General features: G+C 46.2%; 1 protein-coding gene across 14 annotated transcripts in view; it reads left to right on the top strand.

The window, feature by feature from the left end:
* The window catches only part of CPEB1 (cytoplasmic polyadenylation element binding protein 1), a 110,058-nt gene that overhangs the window by 69,716 nt on the left and 22,194 nt on the right, over window positions 1–18,148 (top strand). For 6 of the 14 annotated variants that reach the window (XM_042235129.2, XM_042235123.2, XM_042235127.2 and 3 more), the window contains one exon: window positions 14,994–15,182. In XM_042235129.2, the coding sequence (XP_042091063.1) occupies window positions 15,029–15,182 (154 nt within the window). In that variant the 5' untranslated portion in view covers window positions 14,994–15,028. Of the gene's footprint in view, window positions 1–14,450; window positions 14,633–14,990; window positions 15,183–18,148 lie in introns of those variants that run through there. The other 8 variants (XM_042235128.2, XM_042235122.2, XM_042235120.1 and 5 more) reach the window with 2 other exon arrangements.

Raw genomic sequence — 18,148 nt, 5'->3', positions numbered from 1 at the left:
TTCCATTCAGTGTCCTGATGCTCAGAAGGCAGAACCACAATGAGTATTACGAACTAAGGGATTTGTTATAGAACCTTCTCGTTACACAGCAGAGAAAGGAACGGGATGCTGAAAGACCAGGGTAGTTTGACCAGCCAACTTCCTGAAGCCCTGGTGCAGGTGAACAGTTGGGGCTCACGAGGCACTCCAGAAAGCCAGGCCCCTCCAGCTGCTGGAGTTGGGCCTCTGGAGGGTTGCTAGTGGAGCATCTGGGGGAGGTGGTTGCTGCTGCACCTGGGGCAGTCCTGGGCTCACTTCTGTCTTCAGGGCCTGCTATAAGGCAAGAGGAGCGGAGAACAAGCAGAGCTGGGTGCTGCCAGCATCTCTGGGTCCGACCCTCACTATGTCAGCGCTGCCGACCCCATGCCCTTTAGCGTTCTCAGCTGCTTCCAGGCACAGTGGGCAGAGCAGCACTTGGACTTGAGAAGTGCGAAGGTGGAAGCGCTGCAGTGGAGAGTGGGGGGGCAACCTTAAAACTCAGGCCGTGGAAAGATGCATCTTGTGTGCTTGTTCTCGAGACTTTCCAGACTCTGCTTTTCCTCATTTAGTAGGGAGTGTAGTGTTTAACTTCTGAAAGGCTTGTTCTTTGTAGTACCATCCCCATCTGCTGGAATATCAGGGTTCTGCCACAAAAAGCCTAAGGCTTGGTTATGTCTTGATCACAGGTAGAATCAATCCCGTTTTAGTGTGTGCTTTCCAATTTCTGAATGTAGATGTTTTTTTCATCTCTTTGACTGAAGAAGAAATGAGTACAGTTAAGGGGAAGAGGGAAAGTATAGCGGTCAAGGATTGAGGCTTCTGGAATCAGTTCTAGATAGGGTGTTTCTACCGTGAAATAAGGGGCTTAGACTAAGTAGACTCCAAAGTCTTCTGTTTTTAATATTCTGTGGTTTATTCTAGTTGAATAGGATTTTAATCCTAATTTATATTGTCACTGAACTTCTAACATTAAAGTCTCAATATAGACTTCTGTATAGAAATTTTTAATTTTTCAAATTGATTTCTGGGATATTAAGTTTGAATTACCGTACCCTTCTTAATAACTTATACTTTTTTCTGGCTATAATAATATGTTCACTGTAAAATTTTTGAATAAATCATATATTAGAAGGAAAAAAATCATATATGTAATCCCACTACCCAGTTATAACTACTATCACTATTTTAGTACCTCTCTCTAATATTTTTATAACATATTAAAGAGAAAGCTTTCTGAACGTGCTGTATAGTAATTTGCCTCTTTCTCTTCCTTTTATCTTTCTGTGTCATTAAATTTCTTTTTCGGGGTTACATAGCGTTTTACTTTGTAGATTGATGCATTGTGGGATTCTTTACCTGGGTTCATGGATAGAATTTAGGGAGTCAGATATCTTGGGCAGATAAAAACTTAAATATTGTCACCAGTGTTTACCTGAAATGTAGCATTTCCTCCTAAATGTGGGCGCAAAGTCACAGTAATACTAGCAGGATCTAATTCTTTGGCAATAATAACCATCAGTACGATGATCAGACGTTTCCTGTCTGATTCCTTTACAGTCATTGCACATGCCTTGAAGTGTTTACATTCATCAGTATGAAATTATCACTGCTTTATGTACATTACATCATACTTAGAAGGTATTTGTTCATAGGCTTCAGCACATTGCCAAATAGTTCATAGTACAAAAAGTTCAGAATTTCAAATTGTTAGAGATAGTTTACTTAAATAGGTGTCTACTTTAAAGACTAGTAGAAGTACATTTGCCTGTATCTGTGATTATTTGGACATAGGATGAATCTCTAAAAGCAAAATTTTCTCATCAAATAGCTGTTTTTAAAGCATTTAAGTGCGCATGTTAGGTTGCCCTTCAGAAATGTACTAGTTTGCTCTCTTACTTGAAACAACCAATTCTTCTTCTTCTTCTTCTTCTTTTTTTTTTTTTGGCAGATGGTAAAGAATCCACCTGCAATTTGGGAGACCTGGGTTCAATTCCTGGGTTGGAAAGATTCCTGAAGGAGGGCATGGCAACCCACTCAGTAGTCTTGCCTGGAGAATCCCCATGGACAGAGGAGTCTGGCGGGTTGCAGTCCATGGGGTCACAAAGAGTCAGAGGTGACTAAGCACAGCACAGGGCATGTGCGATCTTACTTCTCTGACCAGGGATCGAACCCATGCCCTCTGTTGAAAGTGTGGAGTCTTAACCACTGGACCACGAGGAAAGTCCCACACAGTCCTTTTTAAATCACTAGTTTTGTGTTCTCTAGAAGCTGATTCTCCCATGCTTTGGCCACTCTTGAGAGTCCCTTGGACTGCAAGGAGATCAAACCAGTCAATCCTAAAGGAAATCAACCCTGAATGTTCATTGGAAGGAAGGGACTGATGCTAAAGCTGAAGCTCTAATACCTTGACCACCTTATGCGAAGAACTGACTCATTTGGAAAAGACCCTGATGCTGGAAAAGATCGAAGGCAGGAGGAGAAGGGGACAACAGAGGATGAAATGGTTGGATGGCATCACCAACTCAATGGCTATGAGTTTGAGCAAGCTCCAGGAGATAGTGGCTGACAGGGAAGTCTAATGTGCTGCAGTTCATGGGGTCACAAAAAGTCAGACACAGCTGAGCAGCTGACCAACATTGTTATTGTTTGGCCCTGTAAGAGGTCTCCAATATGATGTAATGTTCAAGGAACTTCTACAAATCCCAAATTTGAACCAGCATAGCATCAGGGAAAGTAACATTTCACTGTGTTCAGATGTTAGTCACTGAGTCGTGTCCCACTCTTTGCATCCGCACGGACTATAGCCCACCAGGCTCCTCTGTCCATGGAATTCTCCAGGCAAGAATACTGGAGTGGGTTGCCGTTTCCTTCTCCAGAGGATCTTCCCGACCCAGGGGATCGAACCTGCAGCTCCTGTGTCTCCTCCACTTCAGGCACATTCTTTACCATCTGAGCCACCAGGGAAGCCTGATTAGGTTATACTGGTTTTAGTATAACATAAAACTAGTGTAGGGGATACCGCATGGACAGCATGTTGTATTCCAGGACTCTGGACTGGGGTCTGGAAAACATTCTGCTTCAGAAGCTCCCTACCAGAAGCCATAAAGTAGGTGGGGCTAGACTTCAGTCATCAGTCTTCTTTCTTGTTCTCCACCAGGAAGAAATTAAATTGTCAGCTTCAAAAACTATGTATGTACATGGCAGTGGAATCTTGGAAACACCAAAGTGTGAAATTGACATTTTACTGAATAAGTAGGCGATTGGGGCAACGATAATAAGAATAGGGAGGAGCTAGTGTTAAGAGTTGAACTCCTGGTAGGATGGGATGGGTTTAGGACAAAGCTCCATGGGGATCTAACTGGTGAGAATGGAATCCATTAATAATTTAATGATAGTAGGAGTGCCCGGTGTTGAAAGATGACTAGAGAATGCATGACACAGAAAAAGTACATAGCATGTGGGGGAAAAAAAAAAAGGTACAAGTACTTAGGTTTCCACTGTGGCTGGCATATTTGTCTGAATCAGCTTGAAGAGACCAATGCTATTGAAGTTGCTTAGAATTATTTGTTCTCAGAAAATAAATAATTTACTGATAAAGCAAGTCTGAGCTGGGGCATGTGTGAATGTAGACCTGGGTCTGAGAAAGTACCCAGAGTAGGGATGAGGCAGGAGGGTAGGTTGGTCCCTGAGTTATGATACCATCTCTGCCACTTAACAACTTTGGCACTTTGGCCTTGTCTGAGCCTTGTTTGCTCACTAGTTTAAAAAGAAAGAAGGAAGAAAAGATTTAACCTGTGGTGGTCTTCCAGCTCTTTTCCTGCTGACAGGCCACCAGGGACTTTCGTCCAGAGAGTCTCAACCTGCCTGTAGCAATTACTTGTTTGGTCAGTCCTTGTTGAGTACACAGAACAGTCTTAATTTGCAAATGATCAGACACCTAATTAGAATTAACTTTAGCAGAAAGTGGGATGTGTTGGGAGGCTGCTGATAGGAAGCTCACAGAATAGGAAGGCGTTTTGTCATGACTCTGTTTCTTTGTTGCCTCTCTCTCAGAGTGGGTTTCATTTTCACCCTCTGCACATTAACACCCTCTGTGTTACCTGAGGAAGGGGCTCCATTCACACCCTTTGGCATCATGAGGTCAGGAAATTCTCTCTCTCCAGTGCCCAGTTAGAAAACCCTTAGGGATGGAGTCTCAGGTTGTCTCGAGCTGTGCCCGTACGAGGAGTGGCCTCTGCAGTCACGTGGAGGGGTTACTGTAACCCAGGTTGGCTCAGATGCCCACCTGTGGACCATCACGGTGACGGGTGATGCAGCAGGAAAGGTGGCGTTTGCTGTTAGGACCACTTGGATGGTACAGGAAGAAAACCGTTAAAGCCTGGGGTGTGGCAGGCTTTAAAAGCACGATCTTTGGGGAGTCACGGACTAGGCAGCAGCAGTCTTTGAACACTTGCTTGTATGTATCCAAGTTTAAAAAAACAATGTGTCCCTCAGTGAGATCTAGTTCTCACCACTCACTCCAGTGGTCATTATCTGCACCCCCTCAGAAAAAAGCCAAACCAGAAAATAGTAAGTGTTGGCAAGGATGTAGAGAAATTGAAACGCTTGTGCTTTTGCAGAATGCAAAATGGTATAGCTGTAAATAATGGTAAATAGTATGGTGGTTCCTAAAAAAAAAAATTAATAAACATAGAATTACCATATGATCCAGCAGTTCCACTTCTAAGTATATATACGTAAAAGAAGTGAACTCAAGGATGGAAACACATGTTTGTACACTGATATTCATAGCAGCACTGTTCACAGTAGCCAGATGTGGAAGGAAGTAACCCAGATGTCCATGGACAGACAAATGGATAAACAAAATGTGGCATATATATCCACTGGGAAATTATTCCTCCTTAAAAGGGAAGGAAATTTTGAAACATGCTGCAATATGGATAAACTCTGATGACATTCTGCTGAGTGAAATAAACCAGACATAAAGGACAAATACTACATGACTCCATTTCTTGGAGGTACCTGGAATAGTTGAGTTTAGAGACAGAAGATGGTTAGTTACCAGACACTCGGGAAGGGTTAGTGGGGAGTTAGTGTTTTATGGGTACAGAGTTTTGTTTTGATATGAAAAAGTTCTGGCAGTGGTTAGTGGTAATAGGTGCATAAAAATGTGAATGTACTTAACGCCTCTAAATAATACACTTCAAAATGGTTAAAATGTTTAAATAAAAAAGTTTTAAAAGTACAATGTATACCTTGCATGTTTAACTTTGTATCTTGATTTTCATTGGAAAAAGGTTCTAATGGAATCAAAATCTGTAGAGATTTTTATACTTACTATGTTCAGAAACCTGTAAATTAGCTCTTTAATCGTAGAGAATTTCTCATTATTCCTTTTCTCCTTTATTGTAATTCTAGTCTACTTCTCCCACAAAATTTTATACTAATGAAATGTTTTATATTTCAGTCTTCTGTTGATCACATGTTATACTTCTCTGAAACAGAAATTGTACATAAATTGAAATTTTAAATTATTTCCTGTGACTGAAAGGCTTATAAGTGTTTTGGATTGCTGTGGCCATTGATTGCTAGAACAATTGATTAAGACAATCTAAAGGTTAAAATTTTTGATAAAAATTTTCTTTAGTAATTAGTTATTGGAAACGCTTATTAATGAGATAAATGAGGCATTTTTATAACTCATGTAATTTTGGATGACTCACTTATTGCCAGAATGACTCAGGATTTCAACACCAAATACATTCCTATTTTCTGTTTTTATAGATCTGTGTCCTGTTGAGTAAACTTGTTCACATAAATAAGTAGATGGGACATGAAGGCATTGTTAAAGCAATGTCACTCAATTGTTTGAACTCCTTAACTTATATGCAAAAAATCAGTCATCTATTTTTAGTCATTTACTTGCCGACAGTTCCATTCATTCCTTCGTATTTATTGAAAAGAAGGAATTGGAAACCTTCTAACTTATGAAAGGCTTTGTTACTTGAGACATTGGTCATTGAATTTCTCAGTTTGGGGAAGGTATACCAAAAATGCTTAATGGAGATTTCAAATGACTATTGTTATTTTTTTCACTTAGAGACCGTGTTTAACTCAGATTACCTAAAGGATTGAGAAGATTAAAATATTGTTAAATTTAAACTACACCTTTACAAATACAGTTTATTTTAAAACAAAAATTTTTTTTTTTTGGCTGCAATGTGCAGCTTGCAGAATCTTAATTCCCGAACCAGAGATTGAACCCAGGCCCTCAGCAGTGAAAGCATGGCGTCCTAACCATCGGACTGCTCGGGAATTCCCTTGAAATGCTTTTTGTCTTATCACTTGCTTTAATTATGCTTTTATGTTTTGTCAAAACCTTGGGTCTATAGATTTTAACTTATTCTGCTTATGGAAAATGGCAACTGTAAAATCTGATTTAATGAGTGATTTCTTATCATCAAACCAATTACTTCATTCAAATTTGCTTTTTGTCAGAAAAAGTAACTTCATCCCCCCCCACCATTTTATTGTGAACATTTTCATGCATACAGAAAAGATGAGTAAATTGTAAAGTGAGCACCCGTGATGCTTATCACCTAGATCCTACGATGAACGTTTTGTCATGTTTGCTTTATGACATGTCTGTTTGTATATCCCCTTAGTCATTTATCAAGTATGCTTATGTATCCCTCTAACCATTTATTGTAGCCCAGGTGGTGCTAGTGGTAAAGAGCCTGTTTGCCAGTGCAGATGTAAGAGACACTGATTTGATCCTTGGGTTGGGAGGATCTCCTAGAGGAGGAAATGGCAACCTGCTCCAGTATTCTTGCCTGGAGAAGCCCATGGATGAGGACCCTGGTTGGCCACAGTTCACGGGGTCGAAAGAGTCAGATATGACTGATGACATGTGCACTCACACAACCATTTATCCGTCCATCTCCTTTTTTGATGCATTTCAAAGTGAATTGGAGACCTGGGTATAATTTACTCCTAATATTTGAGTGTGCATATTGATGCTAATGTTTGGTATTTGTTTAGAGGTTCTTTAATACTTGAGTATGCATGTTGACTCTAATGCTTGGTATTTGTTTAGAGGTTCTTGGAGGTAAAACTGATAAGCAGTGAGATGCACAAGGAATGCAGAAGAACGAGTGTCATTAGGTGCATCCTGACAGATGTGTGGGTGAGACTCCCCACAAAATGTACATAGCCATCGCCTCAGACAGGTTCCTCATCCCATTTCCCAATTGGCTCCCACCTCTACCCCTTGGAGGCAACCACCTTGTTTCACTGTTTATTAGCTTTGCTTCTTCCAGAACTTCAAAGAAGTGGAGTCGTACACGTAGGTACTTGTACGTAAGGTTTATTTCACTCAGTGTAGTGAGATTCATCTCTCTTGTTGCATCTTGTTTTAGCTGCAGTTTCTTCTGACTCTTTGCCACCCCATTGACTGGAGCCCGCCAGGCTCCTCTGTCCATGGGATTTTCCAGGCAAGAGTACTGGAGTGGGTTCCACCTCCTCCTTGAGGGCATCTTCTCAACGCAGAGATCGAACCTGCATCTCCTGTATTGGCAGGCGGGTTCCTTACCACTGACCCACCTGGGAAGGCTGCTGTTGTGTGTAGTCTGTTCCTCTTTATTGCTGAGAAGTATTCTAGCATATATGTGTATATGCCACATTGTATTCTCCTGTTAATGGTCACTTGAACTCTTTCCAGGTTTTGGTGATCATGCGTAAAGCTTCTGTCACTGTCCACGTGCAGGTCTTCATTCTTCTTAGTTGAATACCTTGGAGTAGAATTGCTGGGTCACAGAATTGTATCTGTTAAATTGTATGAAAAATCAGCATAGCTTTTCTAAAAGCGATTGAGCCATCATACAGTAATGTATGGAAGCTATGATCGGCAATACCAAATGTTGGCAGACTGTGGAGCAGTCTTTTAATTTTAGCCATCTGGGGGTAGTAGTACACAATATGTAGTAGTATCTCATTGTGGTTAAATTTGCATTTCTTTGATGACTAATAATGGTGAGCAGTTTTTCAAGTGCTTATTGTCCAGTTGTGTATCTGTGTGAAATGCCTTTTGAGGATTCTGTGCTCTTTTTTTAAGTGTGCTTTTAAAAAAAAATTTTTTTCTTTAACTTTTGAGTTAAGATTTCTTATATACTCTAGATACTTGCCATTTGTTAGGTATGGTTGCAGATATTTTCTACCGTTTTGTAACTTGCATGATTATTTTCTTAATGGTGTCTTGATGAGCAGACATTTGGTAAGTCCTGTGTATCAAAACTTTCTCTGATGATCATTGCTTTCTCTGTCCTCCGTAGGGAACCTTGCTCTGCATCCCCCGACCCAAGCTCACAAAGATAGGCTACGTTTCTTTAGAGAAGTTTTAAAAAGTTAACTTTTAGGTCTCTCTGATTCATACTGATGTTTACAGATGGTGTGAGTTGGAGGTCAAGGTTCATTCCCTACCCCTCAGCGATATTTGGTTGTTTAAGCACCCACCGTTTGTTTAAAAAACCCTTCCCCCTGAATAACCTGAAGGCATGTATATTATTGGGGTTTCATTGAACATGTGGATCAGTTTGGTAGGAATTAGCTTTTTAATAGTACTGAATTTTCTACGTTGTGAACATGGTATATGCCATTTTAAAATTTAAACATTGTTAGTATTTATTTCCAGAAACATTATAGAAGTCGTTTTGAAATAAATTGCAGAATTCATTTGAAGATTATTAGTGTGGTCAAGGCTAAAATAAGCCAGTGATTATACTTTCGTGGTCGGAAGTACAAAGTAAACCTGGTGTCTCTCATAGCTTAATCCGTCACGTGACTTAAAGTGTAGCTGAAATTGTAAGGACGGTTTCCTTGAGCGTCTGTGCATCATGCGTTCTCTGTGATTAGCACTCTGGTTAACAGTACATCGTCTCTTGGAGTTGTGACTGACTCAAGCTTAGCCTTTACAGTTTGATAACCAGTGTAAGGAAAGGTTAATAGTAAGCTGCAGCCTGAGGGTCGGCTTTGATGTGCCAGGCAGCAGGAGAGTGGCTGGGGAGAGTGAGCACTGTGAGGAGGGTGTTGAGTAAGAATGGGGTGATTACCTGGGAGAGAGAGACTAGGGTAGGAAGACCATTTTAAACTCTGACTGCTCAAAGTGTGGTCAGCACGTGAGTAGTGTAGGCATCACTTGGGAGTAGGTTAAGAACACAGATTCCAGGGCCCAACCCACACCTGCTGAGGCAGAGTCAGTGTTGTTGATTGCCGAGTCATCCCTATGCCCTTGAAAGTCTGAGCAGCACAGCTTTAGGGGAACATGCAGTCTTCCTGGCGTGCGTGGTCAAGGGCCCCAGTGCAACAGTGGTTGACATATTGACAGGTGTCTGACTTCTTGCATGGTGGCTCTTTTGCTTCAGGTTACCAAAATGGATTTACAGAATCGTTTCTGTTTTCCTGATTTGGCAGAAGTGGCAGGGTTGGGGGATAGTCTTTCAAATGGTCTTTTTAGAAATACATTCTCAGAAATGACACTTTATGAGCTTTAAAAAAACTTTTAAGAAAGTAAAGCACTGATTTAAGTAGCCTCAGCTTACTGTAAAGTCAGTTATTCAGAAGAAATCTAGTGGGGACCAGTGACGCAGTGTCCTCTCCTGTTCCCAGGGGCTGGATTTAGAGGCGAAGCTGAGATTTTGTAAGAGAGTTCAAGTATGGTTGCTGTATAGACTGTAATAGTGTGCTTGTCAAAATGCTAAAGAGGAAAAAGAAAGGAGAACACCACTTTTGTGATACTGTTTGTGCAGTGACTAAAGGAAGATAAATCCGTGAGTGGCCTGCTACCCTCACCCGTTAAGCTGTGTTTTTCTGTGTTCTTTACCAACATCTATCGACAAACAACATTTTCACATAGTTATAGTCATGATGTAGATGCAGCTTTGTAGTCTGTTAAGTCATTTAACATATTTCTCTGCCCCCAACCCCTTCTCTTCCCTCCTTATCCATCTGCTTTTCTGCCTTCTTCCTCCTCCTTCCTTTCATCCCATATGTCCTTGACTGCTTCCCTAGCTCTGGTCTCTGGTTCATCCTGAGTGCTTTACCACATTAATTATTGTTCAACAGTGTAAAGAGTTCACTACACTCCTGAGCATCAGTTTCATTTTCCTGCCTCAGTTCTTCCTGGCTTGGTTGGCCCAAACAAACCTTGCTTACCTTCTCTCCTGTTAACTCCTCTGAACTGGATCCCCTTTCCCCTAGGATCAGCTCATGTGGCATCTGCTCTGTGAAGCCAGCTTGTGTTTCCTGGGGGCCTCAGCTGACTTCTTGCAAGCACCATGGGCCTTTATACTACGGATCCTGCACAATGGCTTCATAAATGGAGGCCTGAAGTCACTCTTCTCTCCTTGTTTCACCTCCTTAGTTGCCAGATGCTCAAGAATGATAGTTGCAGAGGACCATGAGCAATGTCATGCCAAGTCTTGTTGGCAGAGGAGTCATCAGCGGATAGACAGGCTCTTAGACTCAGGATGGAGAAGATTAGAGGTGAGGCTGTACTCCTCTTGAGGGCTTCCCAGGTGGTTCAGTGGTAAAGAACCTGCCCGCCAATGCAAGGAGACCCAGGTTCGATCCCTCTGTCAGGAAGATCCCCTGAAGGAGGAAATGGCAACCCACCCCAATGTTCTTGCCTGGAGAATTCCATGGACAGAGGATCCTGGTGGGTTACAGTCCATGGGGTCGCAGAGAGTTGGATAAGACTGAGCATGCCTGCTGGAGAAGGCAATGGCACCCCACTCCAGTACTCTTGCCTGGAAAATCCCGTGGACGGAGGAGCCTGGAAGGCTGCAGTCCATGGGGTCGCTGAGGGTCGGACATGGCTAAGCGACTTCACTTTCACTTTTCACTTTCATGCATTGGAGAAGGAAATGGCAACCCACTCCAGTGTTCTTGCCTGGAGAATCCCAGGGACAGGGGAGCCTGGTGGGCTGCCGTCTATGGGGTCGCACAGAGTCGGACACGACTGAAGTGGCTTAGCTGTAGCTGAGCATGCCTGCATGCCTGCATGCCCTAGAATCAGCCCTTGGGTCACCTCTGCGTTTTGATCCTCTCAGTGGTCATTCTGTTCTAGACTGTGACAAACTTTGGACTTTGGGTCAGTTTACTTGAGTTTTCCAGTTGCTAAGAAATTTGGGCGATTATGAAGAAGGTACCATATTTTCAAGGGGAGATCATTTTAAAATTCTGAACCAAATCAAGAAACTTAATCAGAAATGTTGCAGTTGGTATTGATATGGAAACTTGCAGGCTTCGGGTTGATATAGAAAGTGTTTAAGCTGAGAGTCTTGGTTCAAACAGATTGCCTTAGAAGTAAGTCTCACCTCATCACGTGCTGGTTCCAAGCTTCTAGTATCTTTGGAGTGTCTGGTGTGTGCTTGGCTAAAGATTATAAGGAATATCCTCCAATAAAAGGGGTCAAGTTCCTGCCCAGCATCAGATGTGAGTTTGAGAAGCAAAGACAGGCTTTCCTCAGTAAAGTCAGCCTTTGAATTTCAGCCCTTTCAGCTTACTGAGCATTTGACCATGTTGACAGTTTACCTCTCAGACTTTCTGTCAATACAGATCGAAGGGGTAGAGAGCAGAGTGGGTAAATTTGGAGAGTTGGGATCATTAGAAAAGCGGCTTTTGGAGTAAAATGTTTCTGAGCACAAATGGCCACAGATAAGAGTGAATCGTGGCCGCCAGTCCACCTAGGACAGCACCTGCTGAACTCGCTGCATGGGTAGAGCTGTTAATGTTTGCCCCCTTTCTGTCTCCAGAGCGCCTTGGTTTGGGTGATAAATTGTATAGTCACCTACTGAAACCAGAATACCAATACAATAGTTGGTGCCAGACACTGTACCAAACACTGTATGTATTCCTCAACAAAACACCTGAGAGGGAGCTGCTTTTGCCACTTTACAGGTGAAAGATGCTCAGAAAGGTTTAGTAACTTGACTGAGATCACACAGTGGCAGATCTTGTGAGTAAAGCAAGATCTATAAAACTTTTAAAGCCACTTCATTTTTCCTAGCCTACCACACTGAAGGTTTAACAGGTGTGCCTTCTGTTAATTGGAGGAACCAGTGAAGGAATTCCACGATGGTAGTGCAAGCCTTTGTCTGAAGGAAACAGTGGGATGGAGAACGTCTGGGTAAAGGTGAAGGTGGTGCGTCAGTGGGAGTGCTGGTCGTCAGGGGAGAGGTGTACTGCACTGAGACCTCCAAGCTCCTGCATGGCTTGCAGCCGCTTATTCCTGAGTGACCTTTAATGGTCACTCATTTGAAAAGACCCTGTTGCTGGGAAAGATCGAAGGCGGGAGGAGAAGGGGACGACAGAGGATGAGATGGCTGGATGGCATCACCGACTCCATGGACATGGGTTTGAGTAAACTCTGGGAGTTGGTGGACAGGGAGGCCTGGCGTGCTGCAGTCCATGGGGTCAGAAAGAGTCGGGGTGATTGTATAGACCAGTGCTACTCAAACTTTTAAGTGAATTAACGTCAGCTGGGAATCTTATTAAGATGTAGATCAATTCTAATTCCAGAAGTCTTAGGTGAGGGCTGAGAGGCTGTATGACAAGATTCTGGTGACACTGATTTCGTTGGTTGGCCACGCTAGACTTCAGGTAGCGAGAGCACAGTTGATAGCTAGATTCTCTCTGCGTGCGGCATGAGGTCCCCATAAACACAAAGGCCCTGATTTTAGCCGGGGATGGGAGAAATGAGTGCTTCTAGATGTGGGTGTGCGCACAGTGTGGTGGAAGGGACCATACAGAGAGTTTGTAAGGGGGGATGGGTACTTACATATGGGTGTCTTTAAAGGAAGCATTATGTTCTTATTACATATGGATTATTTTTAAAGTATGTCGTAAGCTTGGGGGAAGGGTGGACAGAGAAGCTGGTGGGGGAGTGGTCTGGGGTGGGGGCAGCGCCAGCATGGGTGGGCTCTTGCTCTGCCTGCACAGTGGTGAAGAGGTTTTGACAGACACAGGCTTGGAGCAGGCAGAGTATCTACAGCCAGACAGGAATAACGTGGATGGATGACACAGCAGCAAAGCTCTTTAAAAAAAAAAACCCTCCGAGGGGAGGAGTCCCTCCCACAGACTGGCCGATCTCCCCATCTTGGCTGTGCCTGAGCGCCTGTGGACAGAAGGGGACACTCTGGAGGCTCTGGCCAGCCATTCCTGTGGCTAGCAGCAGTAGCTCCCACTCGGCCCACCTTGTACCCTGTCCCGGGTGGTCCCAGGTGGGCATGATTCCTGCGTCTGGTTGCTTCTTGCTGTAGAATGGCAGAGCAAGCAGGGTCCCTGGTCTCAGTGTGAGCAGCCTGCCTGCCATGTGGCTGGGACCCTCACCGTACCCTCCTTTCTGAGGACGAGGCCTTGTGGCTGGAGGTCATGCTGGAAGAGACGGATGGATATAGGAGAGTACGTTGGCAGATAGGAAGTGGCAGAGGTCCCGGAGGTTCTGGGCAGAGCTGGACTTGGTGCTGGGGCTGTGACTGGTCATGGGAACAGGGCTGTGGTCCCGAGCAGCTCCCCTGCCTGGAGAGAGGGTCTGGGTAGCCGGAGGTACCAGGGCCCCTCCTGTGGCCGGTGTGCTCTGGAGGAGCAGGGCCAGGGGCTGTGAGCTCCTAAACCTGGGGCTTCTGACAAGGCGCATACTACCTCCGAGATCGCTTCTGCTGTTTTGGTCTGATCAGGCTCTGTGAGGGGAGTGTTTGTGCCTGCAGTTGCAGGAGGGGGGAGCTGGTCCTGCTATGAGATTGATGCCCACCCTTTTGGAGTGAGGGAACTTGGGAACTGGGAGTAAGTATCCTAGTCAGGGGGCTTCCCTGGTGGCTCAGATGGTAAAGAATTTGCCTGCAACGCGGGAGACCTGGGTTCAGTCCCTGGGTCGGGAAGATTCTCCTGGAGGAGGGCATGACAACCCACTCCAGAATTCTTGCTTGGGAAATCCCCATGGACAGAGGAGCCTGGCAGGCTACAGTCCATGGGGTCCCAAAGAGTCGGACACGACAGCGACTGAGCACGTCTTTGTCAGGACAGGTCTTACTCTGGCGTTTGGGTGACCCAGTGACTCCCCCGCCCCCTGCCGAAACTGACCCCTTTCTTGGTAGCCAGCTGCTGCTGACAAGCCTGGAACACCAGGTATCGTTCCCCAGGGTTCGAGTGAGCTGTGTTTTCTGAAGCCTGTCCCACCCCTGGCAGTAAACACTGCTGTGTCAGGGTAGGGCTCAGGGGCCACTTGGAGCACACAGATTTTTGCTAGCAGAATTGTGAAGCTTTGCATCGGGCTGCAAAACCAGGGCTTGAGCAAGCAGCTGGAGAGAGTCCAGGACTAGAGTGTTTTTGGGTTTGGGGGCGGAGAGCAGAGGGAGGGGAGGGAGGGGCAGGAGGGCAGAGCTGGCCGAGCAGGCAGCCTGCTGCTTTGGCTCCGCTGTCAGCAGAGAGGACTTCAGTCGTGCCTCAGGCCGCTTGGCCACCATTGCTGGAGACCGGAGGGCGCTGCCTCGCAGCCAGACTTACCAGCACCGCACCCGGACTGTTCCCAGCGGCTGTTGTGCCTTCTCTTCCCTGGGAGGCAAGTCCCCTCCCTGCCGGTCCCCTGCTCCTCCCCGCTCTCTGAGGGGTGATGCCGCTCTCCATTGCACGGCTCAGCCGGCTGATGTCACTGGCAGCGGGGAGCATCAGCAGCCTGATCACATGCTGGCCCAGTCTGTAATGCAGACGGGATAGGGGTGTGTGTGTGGGGAGGGGGCTGTATGGCAGCCGCTCCTGCTTTAACACCCCCAAAAGTGCAGAGGCAGCGGCTGCAGCATCCGGCCAGCTTGGATGTCTAGTCTTCGAGCCTGAGGAAACTATTCTTAATATTATTTATTGTTGATAATCCTGGGGAAACAGCCCTTAACTCTGGGCTTCTGCTGTTTTCCTGTCCAAAGCAGACTTCCAGGACTCAGAAGAAACAGTCACAAGCAGGATGCTTTTCCCCACCTCTGCGCAAGATTCTTCCCGTGGCCTCCCAGATGCAAATGACTTGTGCCTTGGCCTGCAGTCCCTGAGCCTCACAGGCTGGGACCGACCCTGGAGCACCCAGGACTCAGACTCCTCAGCCCAGAGCAGCACACACTCGGGTGAGTGCCGGAAGATGAGCCAGCGGGGGGAGGGGGCGCATGGGGTGTGGAGCAAGGATATCCACAGCAACAGTTGTTCTCTTCCCCTTTGCATCCCCCACCGCCCCCCCATACAACATGGAGCTGTTTCGCAAAAGATGGAAATGCTGGCTGTGAGTGTGGCAGGACAGATGGTGGCTCGTAAAGGCAGGCACCGCTTTCCCACTCCCCCTGACACATTCCCTGGAGTTGTTAGTCTGTACCTGAAGTGGCCCTGAGAAGGGTCCCCAAGGTGATAGCCTTATGCAGAAAAGATCCAGCGAACCCCCTAGTGCCCAGGCCTGCCTTGGAGATGATGAAGCAAAACACTTTTAGGCGGGGGAGGGGACTTTAGGGGCTGATGACTGGATGTCCAGATTCTATTTCCCAGTGGCTTCTGAAACTAGGGAGCTCTGTATAAAGGATGGGTGGTCCCCGAATCATAGCGAGGGAAGAATTTTAGCCATATGTGAGGCTGGTTAATCCTAGAGTATTGGAATTGGCTTCACATAAGGCTGAGAACATTGATCCTGGAAAAGGGGGTAGGCAGGGTGAGCCGGGTGGAGTAACTCTCGGCTATGGAGGCCTTTTTTCCTTCTTTTTTTCTTTGTGTTAAGGGTGACCAAGTGGATGAAGGAAGAGCCATTCCCCTTAGGGTCCCTTGTCGTCCTGGAAGGATTCGATGGGGACAAATTGAAGGGGGCTTCTTGGCAACCCCTCTAACTGCTTCTCCTCAGACCTCCCACTGCCCATTAATTTCCCTCTCATGGTTCAAGGGGGTGGGTTGGCCAGACGCAAATCCTGGAGCATTCAGGAAGAAATGTGAACTTAAGAAATAACTGTAACTATACAAAAATCTTAAGTATTTTGCTTTATGTGCGTTACACCTTAATAAGGAGCATCTTGGCAGCAGATAATTTTAAATGATGGAAGGCGAGGGTGGGGGCAGCCATTTACCATTGGTGCTGACAGTGGGATTCACAGAGCCTGCTGTCCCCCCTCAACCACCCCCGCTCCAGAACCGGGCAGCAAGATTCCTCTGGCCTCCACCCTGTTTGGCGCAGGTCTTTTTTTAGAATGCTTTGCAGAGGCTAGGGCTGTTGTGTCTGTTGGCATTTTGGTGCCTAGTTTTGGTAAATCCCATTTGATTGGGGGAGTGGGGGGGTAGAGGCTGGGTTTTTTTTTTTTTTTTTTTCTCTCAGGTGAGGAAGAGCTTTATCTTAAGTAACTACCTCTGGGTTAAGGTAGAATTTCTTGAACTACTAGCCTTTGGCTGACTCAAGATTTTCCCTGGGCTGGGAAGTGTGGTGTCACTGTTTGGTGTCCCGTGCCTGGATATCTCGGCTTTGAGGCGGTGGTAGTTTGCTTCACATTGGAACCCTGAAGCCGGCCGGAGGGTGGGGGGGCATGTGAACCTGACCTTGTCCCCACCCTCACTGCTGGCTCTGAGCAGAAGGCGGAGAGCCCCTGCACAGGAGGTGACCAGTGTCTGACCAGGGCGCCATCCTTCCCTGGCCTCACGCTGGGTGTGGCCCTTCCTTGGTTCTGGCTTCTCTTAGCTACAGGGGCCCTTCTGGAATGCGTTATAGCACGTAGAAATGCAGGAGAGGCCAACCTGGGGCTTGGAGAGGTTGGCCTGAAAGTCATTCTGAAATCAGGCTGGGGAAAAAAAGAAAAGCTTGTGTCCAGCCACAGTTTCCTCGGCTTCCCCAGCAACCCACCTGAAAGGCCTGTGCTCGTAGCTCTTTGTCTCTAAAGTGGAGATGGATTTTCTTCCCCACATCCCAAGCACTTTACTTATAAATATGATGTGATTTTCTGCATCAGAGAGATCCTGTACTCTGTGGCCCTAGCATCCATGGGGAACCCAGAAGGTTATCCCAGTGGTACGATTTAAATGGCCCTGGGCAGGTTAGTGTGGGTATGTCTTCCTTTCCGAGGGCTGAGGACACACCCACCCATCCCTGATCCCCACGTTATCCTTGGACTTGGGAGCTGGGGTGATGGCCATCTCTCTTCTTTCCCTGAGCCCTGGGCCTTCTTGGAAAGCCCACAGGAGGGTACTGCCTCCTAGAGTGGGACGCAGCCCTCCCACCAGCCAGCTGCACCCTTGCCAGCGATGCGGGAACATGCAGCCCACATTCCAGTGCCTACACTGTCTTCCCATCTGAAGAGCAGCCAGCTCGGTTTCTCCAGGGAGGGAGGAGGCGTTTCAGCAGCTCTGGACAGTCGAAGAGTCGTCCTTGCAGACAGCCTGGTACCTTGCTGTTTCTGTGAGGAGCACGTGGTGCAGGCTTCTTCCTTGGGCTCTGCTGGGTGATATATTGCCCCATGTGGCTGTTGGCTCACATCTGACCATTTTCTACAACTCTCAGGTTCTGAGCAGCATGTAGGGGGCAAGGTTGGAGGTAGCAGGGCTCTTGCTGGAGAAATCTTGGCTAAATTTGTTCAACACATACTGAGCACTGGCTGTGTGCCAGGCACTGTGTTAGGCACTCAAGGTGCACCAGTGATAAAATTGTTTCCCTTAAAAATGCCCTTGACTATTGAGGGGAAATAGATGGGACTATATACCGAATACAGCATGACAGCTGCTCTGCCCAGGGGCTCCATTTTCTCCCCTAAGGAATTTTTTGACATTGAGGCAACATTTCATTGGATTCTCCCATGGGGACCTGTCTCCGGGGGCTGGAGTCCTTCTGCCTTGTGGGTTTCATTGGCCTGGGGGACCTGCAGGAAGACCCTGGGGTGGGATCTGCTTTTGAGCATTGTGCCTGCAAGGCCAGCATTGGTTGGGGTGTGGTGCTCTGTGAGGCACCTCCTTTCCAGACTGTGCCTACCTTTGAGGCCTCAACTCAGGCTGGGAAGGAAGCCTTCCTGCCCATGAGGGCAAGATGAACGTTAGAAGTGACCCCAGTGACGTGTCCTACTCGCAGTGTCTGAAGTCC

The sequence above is a fragment of the Ovis aries genome, chromosome 18 (assembly GCF_016772045.2).
Source record: "Ovis aries strain OAR_USU_Benz2616 breed Rambouillet chromosome 18, ARS-UI_Ramb_v3.0, whole genome shotgun sequence".
Classification (NCBI taxonomy): Eukaryota; Metazoa; Chordata; class Mammalia; order Artiodactyla; family Bovidae; genus Ovis; species Ovis aries.
This window is presented reverse-complemented; position numbering and strand designations above follow the sequence as displayed.